This window comes from Moschus berezovskii, chromosome 12 (assembly GCF_049115385.1).
Source record: "Moschus berezovskii isolate FMDL1 chromosome 12, NW_MosBer_1.0, whole genome shotgun sequence".
NCBI classification, from domain to species: domain Eukaryota; kingdom Metazoa; phylum Chordata; class Mammalia; order Artiodactyla; family Moschidae; genus Moschus; species Moschus berezovskii.
Window position 1 is genome coordinate 51,230,672 of NC_142471.1, and position 18,192 is coordinate 51,248,863.

General features: G+C 36.3%; 1 protein-coding gene across 16 annotated transcripts in view; it reads left to right on the forward strand.

The window, feature by feature from the left end:
- PCDH15 (protocadherin related 15) overlaps positions 1 to 18,192 on the forward strand; it is an 870,688-nt gene that overhangs the window by 704,873 nt on the left and 147,623 nt on the right. For all 16 annotated transcript variants that reach the window (XM_088842500.1, XM_088842496.1, XM_088842498.1 and 13 more), the window contains 2 exons: positions 14,533 to 14,642; positions 16,856 to 16,996. In XM_088842500.1, coding sequence (XP_088698626.1) covers positions 14,533 to 14,642; positions 16,856 to 16,996 — 251 coding nt within the window. The remainder of the gene's footprint in view (positions 1 to 14,532; positions 14,643 to 16,855; positions 16,997 to 18,192) is intronic.

Below are 18,192 nucleotides of genomic sequence, written 5' to 3' on the forward strand. Positions count from 1 at the left end.
ATGTGACTCCAAAGGGAGCATATAATTTGTGCCATCATGTAACTGGTAATTTCTAGGGCATAAAACAAAAATAAAATGACCTCTGTCTGGCAATTAATAGAAGAGTTGAAATTTTGTGATCTAATACTGGTTCGATGCGTGATACAGGATGCTCGGGGCTGGTGTACTGGGATGAACCAGAGGGATGGGATGGGGAGGGAGGTGGGAGAGGGGTTCAAGATGGAGAATACACGTACACCCGAGGCAGATTCATGTCAATGTATGGCACAACCAATACAATAATGTAAAGTAATTAGCCTCCAATTAAAATAAATAAATTAAAAAAAAACTCATTATTATAAAGGTTCTTTTAATCCTAGCGAGTAAAAAACTGCATTTTTATAGTATGTTTTGATTCTGATAGAAAGAAGCGTGTTGACACAATTAAGACAAAGGTTAATGAGATATTTTGTCTAGAAGTAAATTTGTTTTAAACATTTACTAACAAATAGAAATTTAAATGTTTTTAGTGGTGGACATAAGATTTAAATTCCTTCTGAAACTATACCAGAAGCTTTTTCCTAGTATTAATTATTTTCATTCTGATTGTACAAAACTATGCATAAAATATTTTATTTTTAGAGTTTGTAATGGGAAACGATACTTTTTATAATGTTAAAGCTAAGGGAAAACTAACTGTAGACATTTTATATTTTTGTACTTTATAAGGTTCCAGTTATAAATTAATTATGGAAAGTATAAGATTTAGTTCTTACCTCATGTAGTAACAAGATAGATAAGTAAACAGTGTCTATTTCCACAAAAAGAAATTCAGTATGTGAGAATGATGACAAATGTATGTTATATCAACAAGTTGTATGAAATTTGTCTATGGTAAGTCAACAATAATTGTTCTTTTATCCAAACCATGTGTATTACTTATCGATTGCACTATAACAATGCTACTACAAATGTAATGAATTAAAATATACAGAAGTGCATACAGAACACCAGCTGAGAGCATACAGGAGTACCTGACCAGTGGAAAAGAATATATAGAAACACAGAAAACTCGAGATGAAGCTCTGAGCCTTTGGAGTGGGAGCATTGAGTCCAAGACCCTAGTCTACCAGAAAACTAAATCTGCTAAGCTAAGTCGCTTCAGTCGTGCCCGACTCTGTGTGACCCCATAGATGTCAGCCCACCAGGCTCTGCCAACCTTGGGATTCTCCAAGCAAGAACACTGGAGTGGGTTGCCATTTCCTTCTCCAGTGCATGAACGTGAAAAGTGAAAGTGAAGTCTCTCAGTCCTAACTAACTAACTAACCTAACCCTAGGGAGTATCAAATAGTAAGAACTCACACAAAGGAAACCACTTGAATACAAGACCCAGCATCACCCAACCACCAGTAGCACCCTGTGCAGGTGTGTTAAACAACAAACAAAAATACAAACCCAATCATCAGCAGACAGGATTACCACTTCACTCAGCCTTGCCCATCAGAGGAAAAACAAAACAAACAAACAAAAACTCAGCACAAATCCCACCCCATAAGAAGTTTATAAAAACCACTGGACCAACCTTAGGAGGGCAGAAACCAAAAGGAAGAAAGAATTCAACCTTGAAGTCTGGGAAAAGGAGACCTCAAACACAATAAGTTAAAAAAAAAAAAAAAAGAAAAGGCCGCGAAATACTACACAAATGAAGAAACAAACAATAAACACAGAAGTCCACATAAAAAGAAGAGTAAATAGGCAAACTACCTGAAAAAGAATTAAGAATAATGATAGTAAAGATGATCAAAAACCTTGAAAACAAAATGGAGAAAATACAAGAATCAATTAACAAAGACCTAGAAAAATTAAAGAAAAAACATAAAGAGACAAGCAACACAATTACTGAAATTGAAATACTCTAGAAGGAATCAATAGCAGAATATCTGAAGCAGAAGAATGAATCAGTGAGCTGGAAGATAAAATGATGGAAATAACTTCTGAAGCATTGTATAAAGTAAAAAGAATGAAAACAGCTGAGGATCGTCACAGAGACCTCTGGGACAATATCAAACACATCAACATTCGAGTATTAGGGGTCCCAGAAGAAGAAGAGAAAAAGAAAGGGTATGAGAAAAATGTTGAAGAGATTATAGTTGAAAATTTCCCCAACATGGAAAAGGAAATAATCAAGTGACAGAATGTGGTCCACTGGAGAAGGGAATGGAAAACCACTTCAGTATTCTTGCCTTGAGAATCCCATGAACAGTATCAAAATGCAAAATGATAGGATAATGAATGAGGAATTCCCCAGGTCGGTAGGTGCCCAGTATACTACTGGAGATCAGTGGAGAAATAACTCTAGAAAGAATGAAGGGATGGACCCAAAGCAAAACCAATACCCAGTTGTGAATGTGACTGGTGATAGAAGCAAGGTCCGGTGCTGTAAAGAGCAATATTGCATAGGAACCTGGAATCTTGGGTCCATGAATCAAGGCAAATTGGAAGTAGTCAAACAGGAGATGACAAGAGTAAACATAGACATTCTAGGAATCAGTGAACTAAAATGGACTGGAATGGGTGAATTTAACTCAGATGACCATTATATCTACTACTGTGGGAAGGAATCCCTTAGAAGAAATGAAATAGCCATAATGGTCAACAAAAGAGTCCAAAATGCAGTACTTGGATGCAATCTTAAAAACGACAGAATGATTTCTGTTTGTTTCCAAGGCAAACCATTCAATATTACAGTAATCCAAGCCTATGCCCCAACCAGTAACGCTGAAGAAGCCAAAGTTGAACGGTTCTATGAAGACCTACAAGACCTTTTAGAACTAACACCCCAAAAAAATGTCATTTTAATTATAGGGGACTGGTGTGCAAAAGTAGCAAATCAAGAAACACCTGGAGTAACAGGTAAATTTGGCCTTGGAGCACAGAATGAAGCAGGGTAAAGGCTAATAGAGTTCTGCCAAGAGAACACACTGGTCATAGCAAACACCCTCTTCCAACAACACAAGAGAAGACTTTACACATGGACATCACCAGATGGTCAACACCGAAATCAGATTGATTATATTCTTTGCAGCCAAAGATGGAGAAGGCCTATACAGATAGCAAAAACAAGACCAGGAGCTGACTGTGGCTCAGATCATGAACTCCTCATTGCCAAATTCAGACTTAAATTGAAGAAAATAGGGAAAACCACTAGACCACTCAGATATGACCTAAATCAAATCCCTTATGATTATACAGTGGAAGTGAGAAATAGACTTAAGGGACTAGACCTGATAGAGTTCCTGATGAACTATGGACGGAGGTTAGTGACATTGTACAGGAGACAGGGACCAAGACCATCCCCATGGAAAAGAAATGCCAAAAAGCTAAATGGCTATCAGAGGAGGCCTTACAAATACTTGTGAAAAGAAGAGAAGTGAAAGGCAAAGAAGAAAAGGAAAGATATAAGCATCTGAATGCAATGTTCCAGGGACTAGCAAGGAGAGATAAGAAAGCCTTCTTCAGCAATCAATGCAAAGAAATAGAGGAAAACAACAGAATACGAAAAACAAGAGATATCTTCAAGAAAATTAGAGATACCAAGGGAACATTTCATGCAAAGATGGGCTCAATAAAGGACAGAAATGGTATGGACCTAACAGAAGCAGAAGATATTAAGAAGAGGTGGCAAGAATACACAGAAGAACTGTACAAAAAAGATATTCATGACCAAGATAATCACGATGATGTGATCACTCACCTAGAGCCAGACATCTTGGAATGTGAAGTCAAGTGGGCCTTAGAAAACATCACTACGAACAAAGCTAGTGGAGGTGATAGATTTAAATTTTAGCTATTTCAAATCCTGAAAGATGATGCTGTGAAAGTGCTGCACTCAATATGCCAGCAAATTTGGAAAACTCAGCAGTGGCCACAGGACTGGAAGAGGTCAGTCTTCATTCCAATCCCAAAGAAAGGCAATGCCAAAGAATGCTCAAACTACCACACAATTGCACTCATCTCACACGCTAGTAAAGTCATGCTCAAAATTCTTCAAACCAGGCTTCAGCAGTATGTGAACCATGAACTCCCAGATGTTCAAGCAGGTTTTAGAAAAGGCAGAGGCACCAGAGATCAAGTTGCCAATATCTGCTGGATCATGGAGAAAGCAAGAGAGTTCCAGAAAAACATCTATTTCTGCTTCATTGACTATGCCAAAGCCTTTGACTGTGTGGATCACAATAAATTGGAAAATTCTTCAACAGATGGGAATACCAGACCACCTGACCTGCCTCTTGAGAAACCTGTATGCAGGTCAGGAAGCAACAGTTAGAACTGGACATGGAACAAAGACTGGTTCCAAATAGGAAAAGGAGGACGTCAAGGTTGTATATTGTCACCCTGCTTATTTAACTTATATGCAGAGTACATCATGAGGAACGCTGGGCTGGAAGAAGCACAAGCTGGAATCAAGATTGCTGGGAGAAATATCAATAACCTCAGATATGCAGATGACACCACCCTTATGGCAGAAAGTGAAGAGGAACTCAAAAGCCTCTTGATGAAAGTGAAAGAGGAGAGTGAAAAGGTTGGCTTGAAGCTCAACATTAGGAAAACGAAGATCATGGCATCTGGTCCCATCACTTCATGGGAAATAGATGGGAAAACAGTGGAAACAGTGTCAGACTTTATTTTTGGGGGCTCCAAAATCACTGTGGATGCTGATTGCAGCCATGAAATTAAAAGATGCTTACTCCTTGGAAGGAAAGTTATGACCAACCTAGATAGTATATTAAAAAGCAGAGACATTACTTTGCCAACCAAGGTCCATCTAGTCAAGGCTATGGTTTTTCCCGTGGTCATGTATGGATATGAGATTTGGACTGTGAAGAAAGCTGATCGCCAAAGAATTGATGCTTTTGAACTGTGGTGCTGGAGAAGACTCTTGAGAGTCCCTTGGACTGCAAGGAGATCCAACCAGTCCATTCTAAAGGAGATCAATCCTGGGTGTTCATTGGGGGGACTGATGCTAAAGCTGGAACTTCAATACTTTGGCCACCTCATGCGACGAGTTGACTCACTGGAAAAGACTCTGATGCTGGGAAGGTTTGGGGGCAGGAGGAGAAGGGGACGACAGAGAATGAGATGGCTGGATGGCATCACCAACTCCATGGAGGTGAGTTTGAATGAACTCTGGGAGTTGGTGATGGACAGGGAGGCCTGGCGTGCTCATGGGGTCGCAAAGAGTCAGACACAACTGGCGACTGAACTGAACTGAAGAAGTACAAAGAGTCCCATACAGAATAAACCCAATTAGAAAAATACAAAACACATACAAATCAAACTAAGAATGACTAAACGTGAAGAAATAATGTTAAATGCAGCAACGGAGAAGCAACAAGTAACATACAGGGAAACCCAATACACTTAACACTTGATCTTTCAGCAGAAACTCTGCAGGCCAGACGGGAATGGCAGGATATATTTAAAGTAATGAAAGGGAAAAATCTACAACCAAGATTACTGTATCCAGCAAGGATTCAAAATTAATAGAGAAATAAAAATCTTTTCAGGCAAGCAAAAGAGAATTCATTACCACCAAACCAGCTTTAGAACAAATGTTAAACAGACTTATATAATCAACAAATACAACAGAAGGAAAAAGATATACAAAATCAACCCCAAACAATTAAGAAAATGGCAATAGGAGCATATATATCAATAATTAATTTAAATGTAAACTCATTAAATGTGCCAACCAAAAGACACAGACTGGCTGAGTGGATACAAAAAGAAAACCCATTTTTATGCTGTATACAAGAAAGCCACTCAGACCTAAAGACACATATAGGATGAAAGTGAGAGGATGCAAAAACGTATTCCATGCAAATGGGAAACGAAAGCTGGAATAGCCATCCTCATATCAGCCAAAATAGACCTTAAATTAAAGACAATTACAAGAGATAAGTAAGGACACTACCTAACGGTCAAGGGATCAATCCAAGAGGAAGACATAACAATTGTAAATGTCTATGCACCTAACATAGGAGCACCATGATACATAAGGCAAACGCTAACAGAGATAAAAGGAGAAATTGACAGTAACACAATAATAGTATGAGACTTTAACACCCCACTCACACCAATGGACAGATCATCAGGACAGAAAATTAATAAGGAAACACAAGTCTTAAATAACACATTAGATGAGATGGATCTCAATGTCTTCAGGACATTCCATCCAAATGCAGAAGAATACACCTTATTCTCAAGTGCACATGGAACATTCTCTAGGATAGACCACATCTTGGACCACAAATAAAACCTCCCTAAATTTAAGAAAATGGAAATCATATCAAGCATCTTTTCCAACCACAATGCCATGAGACTACATATCAATTAGAAGAATAAAAAAAAACTGTAAGAAACAAAAACAAAAGGAGATTAAACAACACATTTCTAAATAACCAACACGTCACTGAAGAAATAAAAAAGGAAATAAAAAAAAATTCTGGAAATAAATGACAATGAAAACACGACAACTCAAAACCTGTGGGATGCAGCAAAAGGAGTTCTAAGAGGGAAGTTTATAGCAATACAATCCTACCTCAAGAAACAAGAAAAACGTTGAATAGACAACCTAACTTTACACCTAAAACAACTGGAAAAAGAAGAACAAACAAACAAACAAAATTAGTAGCAGGAAAGAAATCATAAAGATCCAAGCAGAAATAAATGAAAAAGAAATGAAAGAAACATCCCAGTACACCAGCCCTGAGCATCCTGTGTCATGAAAAAGCTGGTTCTTTGAGAAGGTAAACAAAATTGACAAACTTTTAGCCAGACTCATGAAGAAAAAAAGAGTTGAATCAAATCAACAAAACTAGAAATGAAAAAGCAAAGGTTACAATAGACAATGCAAAAATACAAAGGATTGTAAGAGACTATTATGAACAATAAAATGGATAACCTGGAAAAAATGGACAGATTCTTAGAAAAGTTCAATCTTTCAAGATGGAAGCAGGAAGAAATAGAAATTATGAACAACCCATTACAAGCACTGAAATTGAAGCCATGATCAAAAAATCTCCCAAGAAACAAAACCCCAGGACCAGATGCTTCACAGGAGAATTCTATTAAACATTGAGAGAAGAGCTAATGCCTATCTTTCTAAAATTCTTTCAAAAAATTACAGAGGAAGGAACTCTTCCAAATTTATTCTACCAGGCCACCACCACCGTGATACCAAAACTAGACAAAGACAACATAAAAAAAGAAACCTACAGGCCAATATCACTGATGAACATAGATGCAAAAATCCTCAACAAAATGTTAGTAAACAGAATTCAACAACACATCAAAAGGCTCATACACCATGATCAAGTTGGGTTTATTCCAGGAATGCAAGGATTCTTCAATATATGCAAATCGATCCATGTGATGCACCATTTTAACACTTTGAAAGATAAAACTATATGATAATCTTAGTAGATGCAGAAAAAGCCTTTGACAAAATTCAACACCCATTTATGATTGAAACTCTTCAAAAAATGGGCATAGTAGGAACCTACTTCAACATAGTAAAGGCCATATATGATAAGCCTACAGCAAACATTATTCTCAGTGGTGAAAAACTGAAAGCATTAACCCCTTTCCCTTGTCCCTTTTCAGAAACAAGACAAGGGTATCCACTTTGACCATCATTATTCAACATAATTCTAGATGTCCTAGCTACAGAAATCATAGAAAAAAAAAAAGAAATAAAAGGAATCCACATCAGAAAAGAAGAAATGAATCTCTCACTGTTTGTAGATGACATGATACTGTACATAGAAAACCCTAAAGATAGTATCAGAAAATTACTAGAGGTAATCAGTGAATTTAGCAAAGTTGCAAGATACAAAATCAGTACACAGAAATCACTTGCATTTATATATACAAACAATGAAAAGTTAGAAAGAGAAATTAAGGAATCAACCCATTCACCATTGCAACAAAAATAATTAAATATCTAGGAATAAACTTACTTAAGAAGACAAAAAGAACTGTACACAGAAAATTATAAGACACTAATGAAGTAAATCAAAGACAACTGAAACAGATGGAGAGATATTCCAAGTTCCTGGGTAGGAAGAACCAATATTGTGAAAATTACTATACTATCAAATGCAATCTACAGATTCAATGTGATCTCTATTAAACTACCAATGGCATTTTCCACAGAACTAGAACAAAAAAATTCAAAATTCATATGGAAACACAAAAGACCCTGAATAGCCAAAGCAGTCTTGAGAAAGAAGAATGGAGCTGGAGGTGTCAACCTTCCTGACTTCAGATTATATATCAAAGCTACAGTCATCAGGACAGTATGGTACTGGCACAACAAAACAGAAATATAGACCAACTGAACAAGATAGAAATCCCAGAAATAAACCCACAAACCTATAGGTGCCTTATTGTTGACAAAGGGGGCAAGAATATACAATGGGAAAAAGACAGCCTCTTCAATAAATGGTGCTAGGAAAACTGGACAGCTACAAGTTAAAAAAGAATGAAATTAGAACACTTCCTAACACCACACACAAAGATAAACCCCAAATGGATTAAAGACCTAAATGTAAAACCAGAAACTATAAAACTCTTAGAGGAAATCATAGGCAGAACACTTGATGACATAAATCAAAGCAAGATCCTCTATTATTTACCTCCTAGTTCAGTTCAGTTCAGTCGCTCAGTCGTGTCCGACTCTCAGCGACCCCATGAATCACAGCATGCCAGGCCTCCCTGTCCATCACCAATTCCCGGAGTTCACTCAAACACATGTCCATCGAGTCGGTGATGCCATCCAGCCATCTCATTCTCGGTCGTCCCCTTCTCCTCCCGCCCCCAACATTTCCCAGCATCAGAGTCTTTTACAGTGAGTCAACTCGTCGCATGAGGTAGCCAGAGTATTGCAGTTTCAGCTTTAGCATCAGTCCTTCCAATGAACACCCAGGATCAATCTCCCCCAGAATGGACTGGTTGGATCTCCTTGCAGTACAAGGGACTCTCAAGAGGCTTCTCCAACACCACAGTTCAAAAGCATCAGTTCTTCGGCGATCAGCTTTCTTCACAGTCCAACTCTCACATCCATACATGACCACAGGAAAAACCAGAGTAAAGGGAATAAAAACAAAAGTAAACAAGTGGGACCTGATTAAACTTAAAAGCTTTTGCACAGCAAAGGAAACTATAAGCAAGGTGAAAACAAAACCCTCAGAATGGGAGAAAATAGTGTATGAAACAAGTTACTAAGGATTAATTTCAAAAATATACAAGCAGCTCATACAACTCATTGTGCATATGCTCATACAACTCCATTGGTACATATACACAATGGAATATAACTCAGCCATAAAAAGGAATGCATTTGAGTCAGTTCTAATGAGGTGGCTGAACCTAGAACCTATTATACAGAGTGAAGTTAGTCAGAAAGAGAAAGATAAATATCATATTCTACACATATATGAAATCTAAAAAAATGGTACTGAAGAATTTATTTACAGGGCATCAGTGGAGAAACAGACATAGAGAATAGACTTATGAACATGGGGAGAGGGGAGAAGAGGGTGAGATGCATGGAATGAGTAACACAGAAACTTACATTACCATATGTAAAGTAGATAGCCCATAGGAATTTGCTATATGGCTCAGGAAACTCAAACAGGGGCTCTGTATCAACCTAGAGGAGTGGATGGAGAGTGAGATGGGAGGGAGGTTCAAAAGGGAGGGTAACTATGGCTGATTCATGTTGAGATTTGACAGAAAACAATAAAATTCTATAAAGCAATTATCCTTCAATTAAAAAAAAATTTAAAAAAAGATTAAAGGTTAGGAATCTTCATCAAGTTATAGAGTAAGTCAGCTGATTCAGAGGTTCTTAAATGAAATTCAGGTTCATCTTTTTCTATTGAATATCCACAGTAGAAAAGAAAGGAAGGATTAAGATGGCTTCATCATTCATTGCTTCCATCCAAGCATGCATTCACTCATGCACTTACTTACACATGTATTTGTTAACCAATACCTAGCTCCTCTGTGGCAGGCCCTGGGCAGAGGACCCCTATCTTTAGGGAGCTTGCTGGTTCCCATGGTGAACTTCCTATGGTAATTTTCTGCTTTCTCTGGGCTGTGACAGTCCCCTCTACAGTGACTGTGTCCGTCTTCACACTCCTTGGATGGGGTACAGTTACCTGACATGTATAGAGATTCTATCCACAGAATATGCATCTCAGCTGGTTGGAGAACTGCCACATGTTCAAGGGAGCTGTGCAACCCCTGTCCAAGCAGAATAGTGATGGGACGTACACCTTGGAAAGCTTACATTTTTTGAATGTCTCAGTGCAGGAGTCTGAACATGTACTTACCTGTAAGGTGCACCATGAGACCCAGCCTCCCATCCAGGCCAGCCTCATATTGTCCACAGCAATGCAGGACATATACAAACCCACTGGGAGCACAGGTACAGAGATGCCTGCCTTTATCTTTATGGCTTTCCTCCTGGGCTTCAAAGTGGTACTGGTGATCAGTTTCATAGTCACTTACTTCCACAGGTGGTGGAAACTGTAACAGGTCCTGCATACTCTGTGATACACTGCCTCCCTCCTTGTGCAAGGGGCTCAAGTGGAAAGAAGCTATAAGTACTAGAGATGACTCAAGATGCCCCACCCTTCACTCTGCTTTCCCACCCTCATCACGAACACGCTCCCTTCCATACACCCTCCTATGTTCCTTCTCTCTGACCTTTGGAATTGAGTCAAGGATGGACATTGATCATGTTGATCCAGAATGTCTGAACCCTGATGCACTGAGCTTCAAATTGGCCCTGCCTCCATCCCAGAGAGAATCAAGTAGATCAAGAAAACAGGTTTCCATCGTACCCTTGATCATGAACACTTAATTTCAGAACACTTTTTACTTTCATCCAGAGGTTTTGCAAGTGTGACCTCATTTTAACACACATGTATTTTAAATCACTAAGTTGAATAACATTTTTCTATTCTGAAATTTGTAATATAAAAATATCCATGTAATTACCTACCATGCTATGTTTGCAGACTGTTAACGTTCTGCTATTGTGATCTGTTGTTCCTTTGAAAATTACTGCACTAGATTTGGTATTCATAATCTCAATCACAATTTTGTACTTCTACAACATATGTATAAATCCTTAAGCAATATATAATATTAGTAGCATGTTTTAACTTTTATATAAATGTTATCATACTGTATACAACCTGCTGGAACTTTTATTTTTTATACTCAACAGTTTTTTTTTTTTTTTGCTTTATTCATGTTAATGTATGTAGCTTCATTTTATTAATTTCCACTGCTCTGTAAGTTCTACCATGAGAGTATGCCACAGTGTATTGATTTTTCTTGTGATGGATATTAAATATTTATGTAATGTTTTGCTAGTAGAATTTTGCACAAATATTTTTATCTTTACTTCTTGGGCACATATAGGGGAGTTCCTTTTAATCTGACGTGTCTATAAAGTGGACTGTTGTTATCATTTGGAGCTTTTGTTATACATAAAAAAAGATTTTCAATTCTTGAAAAAAATGTAATGAATTAAAACAACACATTTAGCATCTTTAAGTTTCTGTAGGTCAGGAATGTGTTATCTGTGTCCTCTATTTCACATTCTCACACAGGTTTTAGTCAGGATGTTGTCTGGGGCTAGAATCTCACTGAGGCTTAACAAGAGAACGGTTTACCTACACGCTCATGCTTTTGTTGATTGGATTCAGTTCCACATGGATGTTTGAGTGAGGGTCTCAGTTGCTTGCTGATTATTGGTCAGTACTCACCATCTCACATGGCCACTCGCTTCATTAAATCCAGCAAGGGAGGTTTTCAGAGTCTACTAGCAAGAATGAAAAGTTCTAATCTTATGTAATATAATCACTGAAGTGACCATCCCATCTTCTTTGCTGTGTTATGTTTATTAGAGACAAGTCACAGTCTGACCCTCCAACAAAGAGAAAGGGATACATGACGGTAGGACTACCAAGGTGGAAGATTATGGAGGTTCATCCTATGTTTCCATAGCTCTCTAATTTTAATCCTTTCCAGGTTTAATGATTTCACAATCACTGAGGTCAACCTCAAGCCAACGTGGCAAACAGCAATTAGTCTCAATGTCTGTTTATGATCTAAAATATCATACAGAAAATTTCTATTCATAATAAAATTAGTCCATCAAAATAATCTTAGTGTCACTTTTCTAAGTGCCTTACATTTTTGTGGTAGACAACTGTCATTTTAGGTTCAAGTTTACAAAAGTCACCCTTATTTCACTGAAGTGACACTGTGACAATGTCTAGATGAATTGCTTATAAAATAAAATTGTGTTATCTCAGATAACTTTCTTTAAAAGTGCCTACTTGGGTGAATGTATCCTTTTTTTATCTAAACATTTTTTCTAAATTATTTGGAACTCTTGATTTCAAGGAACTGATACACTAGATATAAGGAGAAATGCAGGAGAATTTTGTTTTACAAATAATAACTGAAATGATGAGTTTACCCAGCTTCAAGTATAACAGCATTTAGAATACTAATCAAAGTGTATTGGATATATTTTCAACCTTTATTTATTCCATTTGTGTTGGTATTATTAACAAGAACCTTCGTATAGGGACAAACATTAAAATTCTAGCTGACAACAACAAAACATTTTTTGTGTGTATGTTTTATTGGTTACAGTAACATTCTTGGTCAAGACTTTCATTGGGTTTGCGTGAGACATTTGTCACACATGAACATGAGCAATAAACATAAAATGCCCTCACTAGCCAGAGCTGGGTAATGTGTCTATGCATATATCCTGGGGATTTGGTCAGTTCAGTTCAGTAGCTCAGTCCTGTCCAACTCTTTGCAACCTCATGGACTGCAGGATGCCAGGCTTCCCTGTCCATCACGAACTCCCGGAGTTTTCTCAAATTCATGTCCATTGAGTCAGTCAGTTCTACCCAAAACAATTAGACTAATAATTAAGGAGATATGGTTATCCAAAACTATACCTGAATGCTATTAAAAAAGAAGACAGAAAATATACAGAGAAGTAAAATTGAACAAGTAAATAAATGGATAATTTTATTAAAATTATGCAGATTAGTTCTTACATTTTATCAAGAAATAGTTATTGACATGCAGTAGAGATGTGGACCACCACTAGGTCCTCTAGCAGTTATTTGTAAGATAGGTCACTTTACATTTAGGTAATTTTAGTCTGTCAAGTATACGTAGTACAGTGGCAAATAACATAATATTTTGGACTATGTTTATGAAGGATTGTACATAATTAATTTTTAATACTATATTGGTAGCTCAGAATTTGTTATCAAAGGCTTCATTAAGTACAATATATAGTTGTGTAATGTAATCTAGATTAGAAGAACTCAGAAGATGGTGATAAAAATGAAGGATAATATTGAAAGAGTAAGTACTGAAAGATAAAAGGCCACATGAAAGAGTGACAGTAGGATTTATCTTATTAGTTTGAGAAAAGAGGCTAAATTTTACAGAAGTCAGATGGCTTAGACAGATTGATTGGACTATAACAAGATTCAGAACTTTATGTTTAAGAATTTTCTAAATCTGTTGAAGCTGGATGATATAAGTATCTGTGAATTATAAGAGTGAGATTATTTTCATTGGTTTATGAAGATAAAGTTCTAATAGCCCAGTTGCAGTGACCAATGTTGTAAAATAAAATGGAGTTTTAGAATATGAGATAGTATGTTGTTGAAAACATATTTTTAAAGTTAAGTATCATGCAAATTACTATCTACAGAATTAATAAAGAACAAGGTCCTACTATAAAACACAGAGAACTATATTCCATATCCTGTAATAAATTCTAATGGAAAATAACATGAAAAAGAGTATATATGTATAATGAGTTACTTTTACACGTAGCAGAAGTTAACATAACATTGTAAATCAACTATAGTTCAATAAAATGTTTTAAATAAAATTAAGTATCACTGTATGAGGGGCATAATATGGTTAAAGTTAAGTAAAATAAGTGAAGTCAAAAGAAATATTAATTTTATAATGTTATCCATTCAAATACTTTTAGGACAGTTACAGTTTTATAGTAGAGCAAGGATATAGACTAGAAAGAAACTGAAGGTTGTTTGCTTAAATATGCTAATATTACCAACATAAAAGCCATATTTTTCTTCAGCAACTTGAGATAATAAGTTGTATCTACCTATTGCATTCTTTTCAGAAGTTTTTTTCAGAGACAAGCAAAATTAAACAGTTTTTTGGAGATGCTGAAGCAGTAATGTACAGATGACAAGACATTCTTAATGAAGAACATTTGCATTATTTTGAACACAGTTTGTTAGGCCTAGGGTCTGAATGTGGTATTTTGTTGAAAAGTTCAAAAATAGTACTATTCAAATAATAACAAACACAAAATTAACATATTCTATTATTAAATACAAAGCTCCATCATGAGGAAATGGACAATAAAAATAAATTATCTTCTCTTACACCCTGCAGACCTCCTCCAGTAAGTGAACTTGCAACCAGAGGGACTATGGTGGGTGTAATTTCTGCTGCAGCCATCAATCAGAGCATTGTATACTCCATTGTTGCAGGAAATGAAGAGGGTGAGTATATGTTAGTCAAATGGCAACCCATTCCAGCATTCTTGCCTAAAGAATTCCATGGACAGAGAAGCCTGGTAAGCTACAGTCCATGGGGTTGCACAGAGTTGAACACAACTGAGTGACTAACACTTTTCATCATAAAACAATAAACTTAGATTTGGAATAAATTTCAGATTTCATTACTGTTTATCTTTCTAGTAAGATGTGTCTAACTTAAATGTAATTATGTATTAAATTTGATTAAAAATCCAGTTATATTGACAAAGGCTATTAATTTCTGCTAGGGAATACTCAATATCCAGTGCTGAAAACCTTCACCTCCCCCTGATTTAGGGATATTTAATGACATTTATTCAAAATTAAATCATATGTACTTTCAGCTTTTGGTCATAATCATTGCCTATAGTAGTCTCTTACCACTGTTCTGTGCCATCTATAACCCTTAACCCATGTCATACCTTAGCTAATCCTGAAGATATTTTAGGAACAAAAATAACTGTGGATGACCAAAGAGCCACATGCATGATAAAAGTCATGTGCCTTTTGTGTGATTCCTCAGTAAAGCAAACATAATCAACAGTTGGAAGTAAATAAATAGTTTGATTTTATCTACCAATCACTTTTCACAGAGAACAGATGTGCTTGCTAGCCTATGGGAATAATTTTGTGACTCAGTTTTATATTAGCATATTGATTATTTTATCCCCAATTACCCACAGTTAGTTGTCCTCTGGTTTTCCTTTTATGAGTTAAATGGCCTGGAATGTTGTAGGTGGTTTAAAAAAAAAAAGCTAATATATGTTTCATAAACACATGTATTTCAATATTAAATTAGGAGATGTTAATATTGTAAAGCAGTTTACACGGAAATTATGAAGGTTGTTTTCAACTTTAATAAATAAAAGTATTTCAGTGACCAACCATTACTAAAAGTTATTGCCCCTATTGCACTTTTCTTATTGACTTTCTTTGTTTCACCTGTGCTGTTATGCTTCCTCCCTAAATATTACTGACTTTCCTTTTGCCTTAAACTTACATCTGACTGAAGCTATGGTTTTCTCAATTTGTTCTTACGATTTTTCTCTGTGATTTTATTTTTCTCTTCCTTGAATATAGACAGGTGGTTCTACTTATTACCGTCACTCCACCACAATGATTATTTTTACATTCAATTCATTTGCTTGTCAATTTAGTGTACTAATCCTATTGAGCATTTATCATGTACTCAGTGCCTTCCAGCAATTAAGGAGAAAGAAGTGAACAAAATAGTCTTAGTGGTAAAGAATCTGTCTGCAATGCAGGAGATGCAGCAGGAGCCAGAGTTTTGATCCCTGGGTTGGGAAAATCCCCTGGAGAAGAAAATGGCAACCCACTCCAGTATTCTTGCCCAGAAAATTCCATGGACAGAAGAGCGTGGTGAGCTGCAGTCCATGGGGTTGTAGAGTTGGACACAACTGAGTACACATATCATCATCATCATTGTAGACTTTAACAATCCAATAAGAGGAGCTAGACAATAACAATGATTAAGCTAATGAATATATAATATTTAGGCAGTTATAAATGCTGTAGAGAAAAGCAAAGTGAGGAAAAAGAGTGAAAGAGGTAGGATACTATAAAGTTTGCCAGTGTGCTCTGCTCATCACTCAAATATGTATGATCAAATTTATTCTAAAAATAAACTTCAGGGCCAAATATTTTAAGATATTTAAAATAATAAATAATATTTTTAAAATAACTAACATATTAACTTACGTTTGTTTCCTTGTGTTAGCAGAACACTAAATCTGCAGGATAATAAGATATATTAAATCATAAAAGTGTAATAATCCAACAGAATCATAAAATACTTGCTTAAACAAAGTTAAGTGGATTTCTTTAAAACAAGATTTCTGGAAGCATTTGCTATGGTAGAAGATAATGCATATCTATTGTGAGGAATGCAGTATACATTGTTTCACAGACTTAATTGACCAGAGAAACATCAGTTTCCAGGTGAATCACACAAAAAAACAGAATTTCAAATCATGCCTTTAGGGAAACACTGATGTTGATAATTTCTAAAGCTGAAACAGTTTCCCAAAGCCTTAATTTTGTCACTTTGATGTGTTACTCTTATTATATATGTTTTTACAATGACAGTGATTTTTAAAGAGAATTATTTTCCCCTATAGTAGGAAGACAGTGACCAAGGAATTGTATTTTGATTCTAGATAAGTTTGGAATCAATAACATCACAGGAGTAATCTACGTGAATGCCCCTCTGGATTATGAAACAAGGACAAGCTACGTACTTCGAGTTCAAGCTGATTCCCTGGAAGTGGTCCTTGCCAATCTCCGAGTTCCTTCAAAAAGTAAGTTGTATTACTTAAGAATTTTACAAGAATTTTATGGTGTTTTAACTTATTTTCTAACAAAATACATATATCTAAAATAAAATCCTCAGTGGAGATAGTAGAACATTCATTAACACTTGAAGATGATTGCTCATTCAATTTAAGAATTGATACATGGCCATTCAGGCTTCCCCACTGGTTCAGAAGTAAAGCATCCACCTGCAGATGCAGTGGGCACAGATTTGATCGCTGGGTTGGGAAGATCCCCTGAAGAAGGAAATGGCAACCCACTCCAGTGTTTTTGGCTGGAAAAATCCCATTGACAGAGGAGCGTGGTGGGCTATAGTCTATGGGGTTAGGAAGAGTCAAATACGACTCTGCTGCTGCTGCTACTGCTGCTGTCACTTCAGTCGTATCCGACTCTGTGTGACCCCATAGACGGAAGCCCACCCAGCTCCCCCGTCCCTGGGATTCTCCAGGCAAGAACACTGGAGTGGGTTGCCATTTCCTTCTCAGCCACTAAAAAACAACAGTATGACAAATGCAGAGAATAATTACATATTCCTTAAATGTCAAGGTAATAACACAATATTTTCAAATTTTGTACAATCTCATTGAAATGCTATCATTGTCAGTATATGTTTCATTAAAAAAAAAAAAACTTAATCACACTGAGAAGGCTAACCCCTTGGAGTGAATATTTTTAATGGGCACAGGATTACTATACATTCCCTGAATTGTGTGGCTTCTGGTACTTTGTATTTTCTGAAAGCAGAGGGAAATGCATCTCTAAAAGACTGATTAACATTTATTATAATTTATACATAGCATTATATTTAATTCACATCCATTTCTAGGAAATGAGATTTATTATTCCCATTTTACAAAGACAAGAAAAGGTTAAGTGATTTTTTAAAAAATGTCACTGTCAGTAAATGAAAAGTGGGAGATTTAAGCTACCTTTTGACGCCAAAATCTTTCTTCAGCATTTCAGTGTAATATAGTTTATGTATACAGAAAACTGAATAAAAGCCAGTTTATGAAGAGGACCAGCATAGATTCTGAGATATGTTACTGATAATGGAATAGGATGGTGAGGAGAGAATACACGAAGTGCTCTAATTACTGTAATCAAGACACATGGCTTGACAAGGGACTTTTTTTCTCAAATTTTAAGCTTATTTATAGCAACAACTCCTTTGTTAAGTGCTTAC